The 18,425-nt window shown below is 45.5% G+C and overlaps 1 protein-coding gene across 1 annotated transcript; it reads right to left on the reverse strand.

Moving 5' to 3' along the window:
* Window positions 1-3,325: 3,325 nt before the first annotated feature.
* On the reverse strand, window positions 3,326-5,993 carry LOC123148170 (UPF0481 protein At3g47200). The gene is made up of 2 exons (XM_044567534.1): window positions 5,125-5,993; window positions 3,326-4,130 (listed from the first exon to the last, which is right to left on the reverse strand). The coding sequence occupies exons 1-2, from the start codon at window positions 5,815-5,817 to the stop codon at window positions 3,426-3,428; spliced, it is 1,398 nt and encodes a 465-aa protein (XP_044423469.1). The 5' UTR covers window positions 5,818-5,993; the 3' UTR covers window positions 3,326-3,425.
* Between the last annotated feature and the right edge of the window lie 12,432 nt (window positions 5,994-18,425).

The raw sequence follows: 18,425 nt of genomic DNA on the forward strand, positions 1-18,425 counted from the left end.
TTCGGCGCTTCTGCTTCTCCGCGGCATGCGGCCGGTGGACTGGTATGCCTTGAATGCCAGGGACAGCGGCGGCACGGCCGGATCTGGGCCCTGGCGGCGCGAGATGTGGGCGTCCGTCCCTACCGTGGCAGTGGCTGGTGGTGGAGGAGGGGAGGAGGCGCATCGGCGATGGTCGGGGGGGGGGGGGGGGGCTGGCCAATCTCCAGGGGTTTTGGTGGTTGGACGGCGGCGCCGCCGCGGATGGGCTCCTCGGTGAGCTCTCTTTGCGATGGGTGGCGATCCTTGGGGTTCCTCTTGCCGTTGGACGAGTCTTTGTTGATGGCCTCGCGTGGTTCAGAACCGGCCACCATGTGGGACGACATAGGGGGCTTCCGGTGGAGAGGTTGGCTGGAGGGATGGGCGGCACTGACGTGCTCGGGCCACCCGTCATTGGCACGCGGGTGTGCCGGTCGTGGATGCGTCTGTTCCCTCACCTCTCCCTTTCCCCGATCGTGTGCGGGCGATTGCCGCTCCGGTGATGTTTCGAGGTGGGACGAATGCCGCGGTTTCGTCGGTTGAGTGTGTGTCCCCATTTGACCAAAGTCGACCTCTTTGGGATGGTCTTGAGGGTGTCTGGATGTTGGTCGGCCGCCATAGCGACGGGAGGCGTGCCGTCTGTGGGCGGAGCATGCCTGCATGCGTCTTAGGTGCGGGCGGACAGCCATGGCCGCGCGGGTGGCTTGGTTGCGGGTGGTTGTCGGAGCTAGGGTCCGATGGAGGAGTGTGCGCGCTAGGGTACATCACTTGCCCAATTCGTGTATTGGCCGACGGTGGCGGCATCCGTGGATGTCATATCCTTTCTAAAGGCCCCGTCGCGGTGTTCCCACTCATTTTGTCTTACACTGGGTGAAAACTTGACCTGCGTGATTGGACGGTGACGGATATCTGTGGCCGTACCCTTCTGGGAGGCACCGCTCTGGAGTCCTGGCTTTGTCGTTGTCCATTTCATCTCTCCATTTGTGGATTGTCATGATGAAGGTCTCTGATGGCTTGAAGCGGTCTTCTTCGCATATCTTTAGTTAGCTTGGTGGTCGGTGGGGTGGTGTGTCAGTGCCCGACACCTATGTACCTTGCCTTGGGTGTGTGTGTAGCGTGCGGAGGTGACGTGAGTTTGTATCGGTCTCTCGGATGTAATGCGATGATGGTTGGGGAACCCTTTTTCGTCTAAAATAGGGTGGGTTAACTCCCTCTATAACTTAATATAAAATGTTTTTGAACATTGTCATGTGCTCTAAAAACGTCTTATAAAAAGTTACAAGAATATATTTTTATGTCAAACCTTGTAAAATTTGACCATATTTATAGAGAAAATCATTAATGTCTATAATACCGAATCAATACCATTAGATTCAGCAGGTACTGTTGGTCAAAACTTGGGATGAACCCTGAACATCATCCCACACAGCTGACTTGGTTGGAAACAGCCAAACGCAATTGGCACAAACCCATGTTCATGGAGGCCTTTCTACAAGCATCTTGGAGCATATGGAAGGAGAGGAATGACAAGCTTTTCAGAAATATCAGCCCCTCCTACAATTCCTGGCTAGCTAGATTCAAAACAAATTTTGGCTTACTTCAGTATAGAGTGAAAGATAACATGAAGGATTTCATCTTCCTACTCCTAGACTCCCTACCTTCTGACTAGTCTTGCTTTCTAGTCTTTTCTCCCCCCAAAACCACAAAGTGGTAAGGGGTGCCCTATGTATACCTCTTGTACAATGTATTATGTAAATTTTGAAAAGTAATATATCACAGTGGGAGCCTCTCCCACTGTCACAGGTTTCAAAAAAATACCATTAGATTCGTCATGAAGTATGTTTTTAATATGGTATATGTTTGATGTTGTAAATATAGATAACTTATTCAGTAAACTTGTTCAAAGTTTGTGACCGTTGACTTTTGTGAAACCAATGCACGCTACAAGGAGTACTATTTTTATTTTCACTTTGCAGGCCACGGAGGTGAGAATCATCAGTAGGGCGAACAAGTGAAGAAAAACATCAATAACTCAAGTGGATGGAGTGGGTACATCTAGTCCATAGGTTGATGACGGCCAATTTATCGAAGGGGGACGACATTTTTCGATTGAAGTAGACTAATATTGGTATATCTTTTCCTGTAAATTCATGTACGTTGAGCGCTTTGTATGTGTCACTCTGGGAGAATATCAGGTGATACGAAGCTTGACGTCATTGGCGGAGCTAGGCAAGATGCGTTGGGGGTGCCAAACAGGAAATAAGGGTGTTTGCAGGGGGCAGAAGACAATATTTTTCTTAATCTAATCTTCCCTAAAAAATTCCCCATGTAGTTTTACCAAGGCTGGGGGGCCACGGCACCTGCAGGAACCAACGTAGCTCCGCCACTGCTTGGCGTGCTCCCATCATACATGCTTCCGAGAGCCCATGGATCTGAGATTCAACTGTCGCATATTGAGCTCCTGCATGATTGCGAAAATGTTCCCCGAAATCTAATATTTACGCACAAGTCCACATTCTTGGCCTCAGGTCCAAGGCTCTCGAGAGCCCGTATCATGGGAGCACTGGATGCCTCGTATCACCTAAAACTTTCACGTGTCACTCTATCTCTTCGGGTGTCATCCAATGAGCAGTCGAACTAGCCCACCGTATGCCTTGGGAACACAATGCGGTAGAAAGACTCAACCATGATCATTGAATGCAATTTAAACCACTTCAATGATCATATTTAGGGTATATTGAAGTCAAGTGACCAAGATGAGTTTTTTTGCAGGGACGAAGATGAGTTTAGGTCATGGGTTGTGTGTGTGTGTGTGTGTATTTCACTCGATCCATAGTGCCTTTGTTATCATGGCATATACTTTCTCCATCAGAAATAACTAAAACCACATCCCGTAGTGCCTTTGTTGTCGTGGCGTATACTTGTATACTTCCTCCGTAGAGAAATAAAACCTACGTCAGTTATTCCCGAACTAAACGTGTACTCTCTCTGTTTTTAAATATAAACATTTTTAGAGATTCTAATACCGACTACATACGGAGCAAAATGAATGAATCTAAACTATATTTATATACATCCGTATATAATGTTTATTGAAATCTTTAAAAAAGCTTATATTTAAAAACAAAGTACAAAGCCGCGTCAATTAATTTGGATCAAAGGGAGTAATATATTTTCTTTATGAGCAGCGGATAGGAGCTCTGCCTTTTCATACGAAAGACAGAAAATTGGCCAGTGGCCTGCATATGGCCACAGTTTATGCGACAAAGTACTCATAAACAAACCAGGCAGAGAGACTCCATGAACCAAGTAGGACAAAGCGTATGCATTAATCAATATTAGAAAAATTACAGTGTACATTCAAGTGGTACTAAGTGTTACCCGCAAAAAGAAAGAAAAAAGTGGTAGTACTAAGTGTTAGAGTAAAAAGGCAAAACGGTATACACAGTCTGCAAGAGGGTGGCCACGAGCAGGACGACGGCGGCGACGAGGGATATGAACACCCAGGGGTTCCTCAGGTACCTCTGAAAGAAGTTGGCCCGCCACCTGTTCCACCTCATCCGGCAATGGGCCTTGACCCGCCGCTGCACGTCGTGGAGCCTGCTGGACGGGCTCATCACCCCGCCCTTGTTCAGCGTGTTGTTGAGCAGCTTGGCCACCTCCTCGTCGCTGCCCAGCCCGCACTCGATGATGTTCTTGGACCGCAGCAGCGCCACGTCCTTGGCGGAGCTGATGATGTTGTCCATGAAGATCACGTACGCCGTCACGTCGTTGCCGGCGCCCGGGTGGAGCCTCTCGAACGCCATCAGGTTCAGGAACTTCTTCTCCGTCCGGTCGTCCACCCTGATCGCCGGCATGCTCAGCACGCCGTGCTCGAAGTGGACGTCCAGGAGGCTGTCGGTGTCGCTCACCTTGAAGTGGATCCCGGCCTCGTAGATCTCCATCGCCGACGGCATCACGTACGCCGTCGACCCGGTGCGCTCCTGGTGGTCGCCGTGGGTGAGGCTCGTGTACAGGATGTCGAGCGGGTGGAGGCCGAGGTGGTTGATGCCCACCAGGTGCCGCCGCCATGGGCAGAGAGAGTCCAGCACCAACCTGCTCACTCCTGAAGCATTCTATAGCAATCAGTTAGAACTAACATGGTTGCCTCGGTCTCCATTGACGATATATTTTCAATAAAGATTCACAGGTTCAATGTATATACTAGTTATCCCACCTCGAGGCCGGCTGTACTGTTATTATTTTTTTCCCCGATGAATACATGAATTTTCAACTTCTTAGAGCAAACATGCTGGCATTCCTATAAGCACTGAAAAAACAACTAGCCAAACTTTTAAAAAAAAAAGAGGATAACCCCCGGTCTCTTCATCTGGGAGATGCATGCAGCCATACAACTCGCCAAACTGAAATATGAATTTAACAGAACTGGTTTCTAAGTCAGTGTACTACGCACTAGTTAGTGTTTAGAATCAAGCTTGATGTACGGAAAACTCGCTGAGAAATGATAACAATCTAATCACAAAAGCGTCTTGTAAAATCGGCTAGAAAATTTAACTCGACAGGCAGTTATTTTCATTTCGTTCAGTCAATTGTTCTTACTGAAACTTTGTCATTTGCCTCCCCTTATTCACTCTATCCATCAGTGTGCGAGCTCGATGCCATAGGCATCGTCGCTGGAGGTGTAGTGGAGGCTGGCGCGTGGCGGAGCCGCCGTCGACGCTCCAACAGCAGCCGGGTGTCACTTTCACACGAAGTTTGCCGACAATCTATCATGTCTCTTTCATCTGTCGCCGTCGAGGTCGGCATGCAAGAACACTAGCTCAGCCATGCCTTGTACGCCAATTAAACTGAAGCCGGCGCCAATTCAGTGAAGCCAACCACTGAATCCAATTAAAATGGAGATATTATCTCCCCGCAAAAAAAGGCAGATAGTATCTGCAATGTACTCCTAAATCTATTACTGAAGTGATTATTGCCGGTTTGAATCTGGCCGATCGTAATTGATTGATAAACTACGGGCCCGGGGGAATTAAAGGGGGTGGGTTAGAGACCGAATGAGCGTTGAAAATTTATGGATCGATGAGATAAAGTGTAGTAGTAGCACGGTACCTGATATCTGTCATGGTCCATGACAACGAGGAGCCTCTGGAGGAGGAGCAGCGGCAGCTGGTTCTCCACGACGACCATGTCGGACTGGATGTAGTTCCAGAGGTAGAGGTAGCCGTACTTGCTGAAGACGGGGTCGTTGGGCGCGTAGTCCTCGTGCACCTTCCCCCGCAGCGCGTCCATCCGCATGGCCTCCACCAGGAAGCATCCGTCGGTGACCATGAGCTCCACGAAGCGCTCCCGGTTGTCGGCGCCGCGCCACTCGTCGCCGAGGTCCTTGTAGGCGTCGAGCAGCTGCGTGGCCACCTCGGCGACGGCGGCCACGAACTCCCGCAGCGGCTTCCCGGAGCGCTTGACGAGGTGCACGACGGCGCGGCGCTTGTGCTCCTCCATGGGGAGCAGCTCCGGGTCGCCGTGGTGGAAGGGCCCCAGCGAGACCAGCTCCGGCTGGTACGCCTTGCTGTTGTGCAGGTTCTTGATCCGCTCCGGGACGCGGTAGACGGAGTGGCGCTTCCAGCGCGCCATCTCCACCGCCGGGTCGACGTTCATGTCGCCGATCGTCTTCTCCATCTCCACCACCCAGCTGCCGCCGCCGCCGCCGCCGGTGCTCAGAGTGAAGGCCAAAGCCGCATCCGCCGCCTCCACCCTCGGGTACTCGACCTTGTTCAGGCCCAAGGACAAGGTTGCCTCCCCCATTAATCACGCGCGGTCGTCTGTGGGTCTGGAATGCATGGCGCTCGGCTCGGCTTCGCTGGCTTTGAAAGGTCCGACGGAACGGGGGGCCAGCGGCCAACTTGCACGTACCGCAATCAGCAGTGGCCGGACGGCGACGTGGTGATGCCCAGCCGAGTCGACTGACGGGAACGCGCAACTTGGCTGCGCCCCGTGCACCGATGTCTCTGGACTCATCCTGGCCACAAGTTGCTCGCTTGCACGGGCCCCGCCACACGCCCCTTTCTGCATTGCTCCCAACCTTCGTGTGTGAACCATGTATGGTATCGGCGGGAAAGCAGGCCCGATCACTGTGACAGCAGCAGAGCATATGCTAAATCGCTAATGCTGGTGGCCACCAATAATATAGCCGGCGACGTGTTGGTGTTGAGGCTTGGCCGACTGTTGCTACATCAAAAGCAGATACTGCTCTACAGGAGAGACTGTTTTTACCTTTGGTCCATTCAGCTTTTTTTCAGATGAGACCCTATCGTTTGCAACAACTCCATTGTCTCAACAGCTCACTTTCATCATCTGTGATGACTGTGTCACACGGACAGATCACGGTCTCCCCGTCGTTCTCCCTCTGTATCCTGCAGCCCTGTCCACCAGCATCGAGCATCCGATGCGTGGACGGCGAGGCGAGATCTGGCGGCGAGGCGAGGCGAGGCACTGCTCAGCGTATGACTTGCTAGGCTCCACCGGCGTCTGCTCTTTTCTGCGTTATACTAATCCGTAGGGGTCCAACCAGACCACCACCATCCGCCCATGTCCCCACTAGTTTAATCTCTCCAGGTCCTTGGGCCCGCCCTAACACTAGATGACGGAGCTCCCACCCAGGATACGCTCCCGACGCGAAAACTGGTTTGGCATGGACGAGTCACGTATGATTTATGTGTTTTGGGGGAAAGTGACCACGTCTACGGCACTAACTATCGAATTCGAATAAAGCATCAACAATCGCATAAAGCATCATCATTGACTTTGACAGCCTGTAGTAACAAAATTTCGGATCCACCGGCGCCATTTATCGGGGAAACCTTTCATTCTCACGGCTTGTTGAAAGATTGATCATTTGACCTTAGCATAAGCCTTTTCAAAGCCAATCTCCAAAATTACTCCATTCATGTGTTTTCGGGTGCATCTCGTGAACAATCTCATGTAGGATTACTACTCTGTCGAGTATATTTTTTACTTGTATGAAAGTTGTTTTAGATGGTTGGATGACATGGTTAGCCAACCGTGTTGAGCCAATTAGTATCCACGGGCCCGCGCTAACATGACGGAGCTCCCATCCACGATACGCTCCCGATGCGAAAACTGGTTTGATATAGACGAGTCACGTATGGTTTTATGTGTTTTGGGGGAAGTGACTACGTTGTGGCACTCCCTTTCGAATTCGAATAAAGCATAACAATTGGAACTTAAGTTCTGCATTGTTTTTCTTCAGAAAGTGTTGGGCAATCATCAAGGCGTATGGCATGGTTGTGTTTCAAAAGATTTATCATCTGGGGAGGGAAAATTTCACTGAGATTAACCAAGCACTCATTGCACTCCTGCCCAAGAAGGGTGGCGCCACCGAGCTCAACCACTTTAGGCCTATAAGTCTAATCCACTCTATTGCCAAGAAAATTTCTACGTTAGTGTTAATGCCCACACGTATGGCATGAAGCAACATGGTCCAAACGCCTCCATTATCATTCATTTTGCCACGTCAAAACAGATGACATCATTGAGGATCTTTTTGGTTTTCGGCTTAAAAATATTTTATCTCCTAATTAAAAAATTCAATTAAAAATCTGTTTTCACCATTAAATCCGTCTCGATGAGATCTTCAAAACTAGATCACATGTTGATATGTTTCGATGATTTTTTTTGGCCAAAAGTTGCCATGATGTTTACACTGTAGTTCCCGTAGTGTTTATACTAAAGTTGCCATGACATGTTTTATCTATTTTTTCTTCTAGATTTAGAGCTACCGTTGTATTTTCAACTACTTTTTATGACAATTTTTAGTAATTAACCACGGGAAATTTAATGCATGGATCATGGCAATTTTTAGTAATCCATCATGGCAAATTTAGTTTATAGATCATGGCAATTTCAGTATTTTGATCATGGCAATTCCAGTACTTTGACCATGGAAATTAGTTTTTTATGAACCATGGCAAATTTAAGTGCATGTAGTAATTCACCATGGCAATTTTAGTTTATGGCTCATGCCAAGTCTAGTTTCTTAATTCCCCATTTTATAATATGTCAAAATTTACTTTTAAAGATAGAAGAAAAAATAGCTGAAACATATCATGGCAACTTCAGTATAAACACCATGCCAATTCATGTGCAATATACATGGTAACTTTTAACCCCAAAAAAAGTCGTCGAAATATATTGATATGAGATCTAGTTTCGAAGATCTCGTCGCGATGAATTTAATGGTGAAAACGGATCTTCAATCGGACTTTTCATTTAAGAGATTAAGTAGTGTAAAAATTGGAAATCCAAAAAGATTCCCACATGCATGCATGCGGTGACGTGGCGCAAGTGTGTTATAGGGCATGTGGGCAGGTGTTGCTCCCACCACATGTGTAGACGTTATTAGCGTCCAATTTCTAAGGTGATGTCCATGAGGTTAGCTGCGGTAATTGGCGAAGTCGTTTCCCCGGTTCAAAGTGCATTTAAGAAGACCAAATATATCCATAATAATTTCATCTATGTTCAAGGCTGCGTCCGATATTTTCATAGGAATGAGAAACTGGCCCTGCTGTTCAAATTAGATATAGCCAAAGCCTTCAATTCGATATGCTGGGAATGTATTTTAGAGATGTCGCAGGCCCTGGGCTTCAGCACACGTTGGAGAGACCGGATAGCAATGCTACCGTCCACAGCCTCATCTTCATGCTTGCTAAACGGGGTAGATAGACAGAAATTCAGATATTGCAGAGGGCTCGGACCGGGACCCAATTTTGCCCCTGTTGTTCATATTGGCCATCAACCCCCTTCACCACTTGTTGGCCAGGGCAACCGATAATGGCGAGCTCAAAACACTGCCTGGCAGAGATATCAGGATGAGGACTACTTTATATGCAGATGACATGGTGATCTTCGCAAACCCAACAAGAGAGGAAGTGCAAGCACTAACGAATATATTGCAGCTGTTTGGACATGCAACATGGCTCCTGCTCAACATAGAAAAAAGTTTAGTGGCACTGATCAAGTGTGAAGACGTAGATTTGCAAGACGCGATGGCCAGTTTTGATGGAAAGATCGTTGGTTTCCCAATTACTTGGGATTACCAATCACAACATCGCGACTACGCCTAGCTGCAGTTCGTGTTGGGTCGCATTAAAGCTTACTTGGCTGGTTGGAAAGGGATGTTGTTATCAATGGCGGGCCGAAGGGTTCTGGTGCGTGCTCTTCGCGCTTACAACCTTTGTAATGACCGTGTTCCGCATGCCGAAGAAGTTCATTAAGGAGATTGATAAGTAACACTGGCGTTTCCCCTGGGTGCACGACGTGGAGCTCTCCGATAGATAGTGCAAGGTGAGCTGGAAATCTGTGTGCTCACTGCTAGAAAAGGGTGGTCTTGGCATCCCCGATTTGATCAAATTTGGGTGAGCACCACGACCTCGATGGTTGTGGCTGGCTTGGCAAGCTCCCCTGTGTGCATGGTGAAGGAAATATGCCCTAGAGGCAATAATAAAGTTGTTATTTATATTTCCTTATATCATGATAAATGTTTATTATTCATGCTAGAATTGTATTAACCGGAAACTTAATACATGTGTGAATACATAGACAAACAGAGTGTCACTAGTATGCCTCTACTTGACTAGCTCGTTGAATCAGTGATGGTTATGTTTCCTAACCATAGACATGAGTTGTCATTTGATTAACGGGATCACATCATTAGAGAATGATGTGATTGACTTGACCCATCCGTGAGCTTAGCATGATGATCGTTTAGTTTGTTGCTATTACTTTCTCCATAACTTATACATGTTCCTATGACTATGAGATCATGCAACTCCCGAATACCAGAGGAACACTTAGTGTGCTATCAAATGTCACAACATAACTGGGTGACTATAAAGATGCTCTACAGGTGTCTCCGATGGTGTTTGTTGAGTTGGCATAGATTGAGATTAGGATTTGTCACTTCGAGTATCGAAGAGGTATCTCTGGGCCCTCTCGGTAATGTACATCACTTAAGACTTGCAAGCAATGTAAATAATGAGTTAGTTACGGGATGTAGCATTACGAAACGAGTAAAGAGACTTGCCAGTAACGAGATTGAACTAGGTATTGAGATACCGACGATCTAATCTTGGGCAAGTAACATACCGATGACAAAGGGAACAACGTATGTTGTTATGCGGTTTGACCGATAAAGATCTTCGTAGAATATGTAGGAACCAATATGAGCATCCAGGTTCCGCTATTGGTTATTGACCGGAGATGAGTCTCGGTCATGTCTACATAGTTCTCGAACCCGTAGGGTCCGCACGCTTAACATTTGGTGACGATCGGTATTATGAGTTTATATGTTTTGATGAACCGAAGGTTGTTCGGAGTCCCGGATATGATCACGGACATGACGAGGAGTCTCGAAATGGTCGAGACATAAAGATTGATATATTGGACGGCTATATTCGGACACCGGAAGTGTTCTGGGTGATTTCGAAGAAACACCGGAGTGCCGGAGGGTTACCGGACCCCCCCCCCCCCGGGGGGAACTAATGGGCCACATGGGCCTTAGTGGAGAGAGGGAGAGAGGGCAGGCCAGGGTAGGTCGCGCGCCCCCACCCCCTCTGGTCCGAATTGGACTAGGGAAGGGGGGACGGCGCTGAAGGAAATATGCCCTAGAGGCAATAATAAAGTTATTATTTATTTCCTTATTTCATGATAAATGTTTATTATTCATGCTAGAATTGTATTAACCGGAAATATAATACATGTGTGAATACATAGACAAACAAAGTGTCACTAGTATGCCTCTACTTGACTAGCTCGTTAATCGAAGATGGTTATGTTTCCTAACCATAGACATGTGTTGTCATTTGATTAACGGGATCACATCATTAGGAGAATGATGTGATTGACATGACCCATTCCATTAGCTTAGCACCCGATCGTTTAGTATGTTGCTATTGCTTTCTTCATGACTTATACATGTTCCTATGACTATGAGATTATGCAACTCCCGTTTGCCGGAGGAACACTTTGTGTGCTACCAAACGTCACAATGTAACTGGGTGATTATAAAGGTGCTCTACAGGTGTCTCCAAAGGTACATGTTGGGTTGGCGTATTTCGAGATTAGGATTTATCACTCCGATTGTCGGAGAGGTATCTCTGGGACCTCTCGGTAATGCACATCACATAAGCCTTACAAGCATTGCAACTAATGAGTTAGTTGTGAGATGATGTATTACGGAATGAGTAAAGAGACTTGCCGGTAACAAGATTGAACCAGGTATTGAGATACCGACGATCGAATCTCGCGCAAGTAACATACCGATGACAAAGGGAACAACGTATGTTGTTATGCGGTCTGACCGATAAAGATCTTCGTAGAATATGTAGGAACCAATATGAGCATCCAGGTTCCGCTATTGGTTATTGACCGGAGACATGTCTCGGTCATGTCTACATTGTTCTCGAACCGTAGGGTCCGCACGCTTAACGTTACGATGTCAGTTTCATTATGAGTTTATGTATTTTGATGTACTGAAGGTTGTTCAGAGTCCCGGATGTGATCATGGACATGACGAGGAGTCTCGAAATGATCGAGCCATAAAGATCGATATATTGGAAGCCTATATTTGGATATCGGAATCGTTCCGGGTGAAATCGGGATTTTACCGGAGTACCGGGGGGTTACCGGAACCCCCCGGGGGTTATTGGGCCTACATGGGCCCTAAGGGAGAAGAGGAAAGGAGGCAAGAGGTGGTCGCGCGCCCCTCCCCTCCCTAGTCCGAATAGGACAAGGAGAGGGGGGCGGCGCCCCCCCTTTCCTTTCCCTCTTCCTCCTCTTTCCCACTTCTCCTTCTCCAACTAGGAAAGAAGGGAGTCCTACTCCCGGTGGGAGTAGGACTCCCCCTTGGCGCGCCCTCCTTGGCCGGCCGCCCCCTCCCCTTGGCTCCTTTATATACGGGGGCAGGGGGCACCCTAGTACACACAATTTGATCTTCGTGATTGTTCCTTAGCCATGTGCGGTGCCCCCCTCCACCATATTCCACCTCGGTCATATTGTAGCGGTGCTTAGGCGAAGCCCTGCGACGGTTGAACATTAAGATCGTCACCGCGCCATCGTGCTGACAGAACTCCTCACGAAGCTTTGCTGGATCGGAGCCCGGGGAGCGTCATCGAGATGAACGTGTGCCAAGAACTCGGAGGTGCCGGAGTAACGGTGCTTGGATCGGTTGGACCGGGAAGACGTACAACTACTTCCTCTATGTTGCGTCAACGCTTCCGCTTCGGTCTACGAGGGTACGTAGACAACACTCTCCCCTCTCGTTGCTATGCATCACCATGATCTTGCGTGTGCGTAGGAATTTTTTTAAAATTACTACGTTCCCCAACAGTGGGATCAGAGCCTAGGTTTTGTGGTTTGATGTTATATGCACGAGTAGAACACAAGTGAGTTGTGGGCGATATAAGTCATACTGCTTACCAGCATGTCATACTTTGGTTCGGCAGTATTGTTGGATGAAGCGGCCCAGACCGACATTACGCGTACGCTTACGCGAGACTGGTTCTACCGCCGTGCTTTGCACACAGGTGGCTGACGGGTGTCAGTTTCTCTAACTTTAGTTGAACTGAGTGTGGCTACGCCCAGTCCTTGCGAAGGTTAAAACAACACCAACTTGACAAACTATCGTTGTGGTTTTGATGCGTAGGTAAGATTGGTTCTTGCTTAATCCCGTAGCAGCCACGTAAAACTTGCAACAAACAAAGTAGAGGGCGTATAACTTGTTTTTGTAGGGCATGTTGTGATGTGATATGGTCAAGGCATGATGCTAAATTTTATTGTATGAGATGATCATGTTTTGTAACCAAGTTATCGGCAACTGGCAGGAGCCATATGGTTGTCGCTTTATTGTATGCAATGCAATCGCCCTGTAATGCTTTACTTTATCACTAAGCGGTAGCGATAGTCGTAGAAGCATAAGATTGGCGAGACGACAACGATGCTACGATGGAGATCAAGGTGTCGCGCCGGTGACGATGGTGATCATGACGGTGCTTCGGAGATGGAGATCACAAGCACAAGATGATAATGGCCATATCATATCACTTATATTGATTGCATGTGATGTTTATCTTTTATGCATCTTATCTTGCTTTGATTGACGGTAGCATTATAAGATGATCTCTCACTAAATTTCAAGATAAAAAGTGTTCTCCCTGAGTATGCACCGTTGCCAAAGTTCGTCGTGCCCAGACACCACGTGATGATTGGGTGTGATAAGCTCTACGTCCATCTACAACGGGTGCAAGCCAGTTTTGCACACGCAGAATACTCTGGTTAAACTTGACGAGCCTAGCATATGCAGATATGGCCTCGGAACACTGAGACCGAAAGGTCGAGCGTGAATCATATAGTAGATATGATCAACATAGCAATGTTCACCATTGAAAACTACTCCATTTCACGTGATGATCGGTTATGGTTTAGTTGATTTGGATCACGTGATCACTTAGATGATTAGAGGGATGTCTATCTAAGTGGGAGTTCTTAAGTAATATGATTAACTGAACTTAAATTTATCATGAACTTAGTCCTGGTAGTATTTTGCAAATTATGTTGTAGATCAATAGCTCGCGTTGTTGTTTCCCTGTGTTTATTTTGATATGTTCCTAGAGAAAATTGTGTTGAAAGATGTTAGTAGCAATGATGCGGATTGGATCCGTGATCTGAGGTTTATCCTCATTGCTGCACAGAAGAATTATGTCCTTGATGCACCGCTAGGTGACAGACCTATTGCAGGAGCAGATGCAGACGTTATCAATGTTTGACTAGCTCAATATGATGACTACTTGATAGTTTAGTGCACCATGCTTAACGGCTTAGAATCGGGACTTCAAAGACATTTTGAACGTCATGGACCATATGAGATGTTCCAGGAGTTGAAGTTAATATTTCAAGCAAATACCCGAGTTGAGAGATATGAAGTCTCCAACAAGTTCTATAGCTAAAAGATGGAGGAGAATCGCTCAACTAGTGAGCATGTGCTCAGATTGTCTGGGTACTACAATCGCTTGAATCAAGTGGGAGTTAATCTTCCAGATAAGATAGTGATTGATAGAATTCTCTAGTCACCATCACCAAGTTAGTAGAACTTCGTGATGAACTATAATTTGCAAGGGATAACAGAAACGATTCCCAAGCTTTTCGTGATGCTGAAATCGACGAAGGTAGAAATCAAGAAAAATATCAAGTGTTGATGGTTGACGAAACCACTAGTTTCAAGAAAAAGGGCAAAGGGAAGAAGGGGAACTTCAAGAAGAACGGCAAGCAAGTTGCTGCTCAAGTGAAGAAGCCCAAGTCTGGTCCTGAGCCTGAGACTAAGTGCTTCTACTGCAAAGGAACTGGTCACTGGAAGCGGAACTACCCCAAGTATTTGGCGGATAAGAAGGATGGCAAAGTGAACATAGGTATATTTGATATACATGTTATTGATGTGTACTTTACTAGTGTTTATAGCAACCCCTCAGTATTTGATACTAGTTCAGTTGCTAAGAGTAGTAACTCGAAACGGGAGTTGCAGAATGAACAGAGACTAGTTAAGGGTGAAGTGACGATGTGTGTTGGAAGTGGTTCCAAGATTGATATGATCATCATCGCACACTCCCTATACTTTCGGGATTAGTATTGAACCTAAATAAGTGTTATTTGGTGTTTGCGTTGAGCATGAATATGATTTGATCATGTTTATTGCAATACGGTTATTCATTTAAGTAAGAGAATAAATTGTTGTTCTGTTTACATATATGGTTACACACCCAATGAAAATAGTTCATTGGATCTCGATCGTAGTGATACACATATTCATAATATTGAAACCAAAAGATGCAAAGTTAATGATGATAGTGCAACTTATTTGTGGCACTGCCGTTTAGGTCATATTGGTGTAAAGCGCATGAAGAAACTCCATGCTGATGGACTTTTGGAATAACTTGATTATGAATCAGTTGATGCTTACGAACCATGCCTCATGGGCACGATGACTAAAACTCCGTTCTCCGGAACAATGCAGCAAGCAACAGATTTGTTGGAAATCATGCATACTGATGTATGTGGACCGATGAATATTGAAGCTCGCAGCAGGTATCATTATTTTCTGATCTTCACAGATGATTTGAGCAGATATGAGTATATCTACTTGATGAAACACAAGTCTGAAATATTTGAAAAGTTCAAAGAATTTCAGAGTGAAGTGGAGAATCATCATAACAAAAATAAAAGTTTCTACGATATGATCGCAGAAGTAAAATATTTGAGTTACGAGTTTGGCCTTCAGTTAAAACAATGTGAAATAGTTTCACTACTCACGCCACCTGGAACACCACAGTGTAATGGTGTGTCCGAACGTCGTAATCGTACTTTACTTGATATGGTGCGATCTATGATGTCTCTTACAGATTTACCGCTATCATTTTGGGGTTATGCATTAGAGACAACTACATTCACGTTAAATAGGGCACCATCTAAATCCGTTGAGATTACACCGTGTGAACTATGGTTTGGCAAGAAACCTAAGTTGTCGTTTCTTAAGGTTTGGGACTGTGATTCTTATGTGAAAAAGTTTCAACATGATAAGCTCGAACCCAAATCGGAGAAGTAAATCTTCATAGGTTACCCAAAAGAAAATGTTGGGTACACCTTCTATCACAGATCCGAAGGCAAGTTATTCATTGCTGAGAATGGATCCTTTCTAGAGAAGGAGTTTCTCACGAAAGAAGTGAGTGGGAGGAAAGTAGAAAACTTGATAAGGTAATTGTACCTTCTCCCTTTTTGGAAAGTAGTTCATCACAGAAATCTGTTCTTGTGACTACTACACCAATTAGTGAGGAAGCTAATGATGATAATCATGTAACTTCAGATCAAGTTACTACCGAATCTCGTAGGTAAACCGGAGTGAGATCTGCACCAGAGTGGTACGGTAATCCTGTTCTGGAAGTCATGTTACTAGACCATGACGAACCTACGAACTATGAGGAAGCGATGATGAGCCCAGATTTCGCGAAATGGTTTGAGACCATGAAATCTGAGATATGATCCATGTATGAGAACAAAGTATGGACTTTGATGGATTTGCCCGTTGATCGGCAAGCCATAGAAAAGAAATGGATCTTGAAGAGGAAGACGGACGCTGATAGTAGTGTTACTATCTACAAAGCTAGAATTGTCGAAAAAGGTTTTCGACAAGTTCAAGGTGTTGACTACGATGAGAGTTTCTCACTCGTATCTATGCTTAAGTCTATCCGAATCATGTTAGCAATTGCCGCATTTTATGAAATCTGGCAAATGGATAAACAAAACTTCATCCCTTAATGGATTTATTAAAGAAGAGTTGTATACGATGCATCTAGAAGGTTTTGTCGATCCTAAAGGTGTTAACTAAATATGCAAGCTCCAGCGATCCATCTATGGACTGGTGCAAGCATCTCGGAGTTGGAATATACGCTTTGATAAGTTGATCAAAGCATATAGTTTTATACAGACTTGCGGTGAAGCCTGTATTTACAAGAAAGTGAGTGGGAGCACTACAACATTTCTGATAAGTATATGTATGACATATTGTTGATCGGAGATGATGTAGAATTATTCTACAAAGCATAAAGGAATGTTTGAAAATAGTTTTTTCAAAGAAAGACCTCGGTGAAGCTGCTTACATATTGAGCATCAAGATCTATAGAGATAGATCAAGACGCTTGATAAGTTTTTCAATGAGTACATACCTTGACAAGATTTTGAAGTAGTTCAAAATGGAACAGTCAAAGAAGGAGTTCTTGCCTGTGTTGCAAGGTGTGAAGTTGAGTAAGACTCAAAACCCGACCACGGCAGAAGATAGAGAGAGAATGAAAGTCATTCCCTATGCCTCAGCCATAGGTTCTATAAAGTATGCCATGCTGTGTACCAGACCTATTGTATACCCTGCCCTGAGTTTGGCAAGGGAGTACAATAGTGATCTAGGAGTAGATCACTGGACATTGGTCAAAATTATCCTTAGTGGAATAAGGATATGTTTCTCGATTATGGACATGAAAAAAAGGTTCGTCGTAAAGGGTTACGTCGATGCAAGTTTTGACACTGATCCAGATGACTCTAAGTCTTAATCTGGATACATATTGAAAGTGGGAGCAATTAGCCAGAGTAGCTCCGTGCAGAGCATTGTTGACATAGAAATTTGCAAAATACATACGGATCTGAATGTGGCAGACCCGTTGACTAAACTTCTCTCACAAGCAAAACATGATCACACCTTAGTACTCTTTGGGTGTTAATCACATAGCGATGTGAACTAGATTATTGACTCTAGTAAACCCTTTTGAGTGTTAATCACATGATGATGTGAACTATTGGTGTTAAATCACATAGCGATGTGAACTAGATTATTGACTCTAGTGCAAGTGAGAGACTGAAGGAAATATGCCCTAGAGGCAATAATAAAGTTATTATTTATTTCCTTATTTCATGATAAATGTTTATTATTCATGCTAGAATTGTATTAACCGAAAACATAATACATGTGTGAATACATAGACAAACAAAGTGTCACTAGTATGCCTCTACTTGACTAGCTCGTTAATCGAAGATGGTTATGTTTCCTAACCATAGACATATGTTGTCATTTGATTAATGGGACCACATCATTAGGAGAATGATGTGATTGACATGACCCATTCCATTAGCTTAGCACCCGATCGTTTAGTATGTTCCTATTGCTTTCTTCACGACTTATACATGTTCCTATGACTATGAGATTATGCAACTCCCGTTTGCCGGAGGAACACTTTGCGTGCTACCAAACGTCACAACGTAACTGGGTGATTATAAAGGTGCTCTACAGGTGTCTCCAAAGGTACATGTTGGGTTGGCGTATTTCGAGATTAGGATTTGTCACTCCGATTGTCGGAGAGGTATCTCTGGGCCCTCTCGGTAATGCACATCACATAAGCCTTGCAAGCATTGCAACTAATGAGTTAGTTGTGAGATGATGTATTACGGAATGAGTAAAGAGACTTGCCCGTAACGAGATTGAACTAGGTATTGAGATACCGACGATCGAATCTCGGGCAAGTAACATACCGATGACAAAGGGAACAACGTATGTTGTTATGCGGTCTGACCGATAAAGATCTTCGTAGAATATGTAGGAACCAATATGAGCATCCAGGTTCCGCTATTGGTTATTGACCGGAGACATGTCTCGGTCATGTCTACATTGTTCTCGAACCGTAGGGTCCGCACGCTTAACGTTACGATGACAGTTTCATTATGAGTTTATGTATTTTGATGTACCGAAGGTTGTTTGGAGTCCCGGATGTGATCATGGACATGACGAGGAGTCTCGAAATGATCGA

This window comes from Triticum aestivum, chromosome 7A (assembly GCF_018294505.1).
Source record: "Triticum aestivum cultivar Chinese Spring chromosome 7A, IWGSC CS RefSeq v2.1, whole genome shotgun sequence".
NCBI classification, from domain to species: Eukaryota; Viridiplantae; Streptophyta; class Magnoliopsida; order Poales; family Poaceae; genus Triticum; species Triticum aestivum.

Bases quoted from the DNA above. Each gene is read 5' to 3' on its own strand.
- LOC123148170 (XM_044567534.1), bottom strand. From the start codon at position 5,817: ATGGGGGAGGCAACCTTGTCCTTGGGCCTGAACAAGGTCGAGTACCCG. The intron at 4,131-5,124 runs GTACCGTGCTAC...TGATTGCTATAG, and splicing joins TGGACCATGACAGATATCAG to AATGCTTCAGGAGTGAGCAG.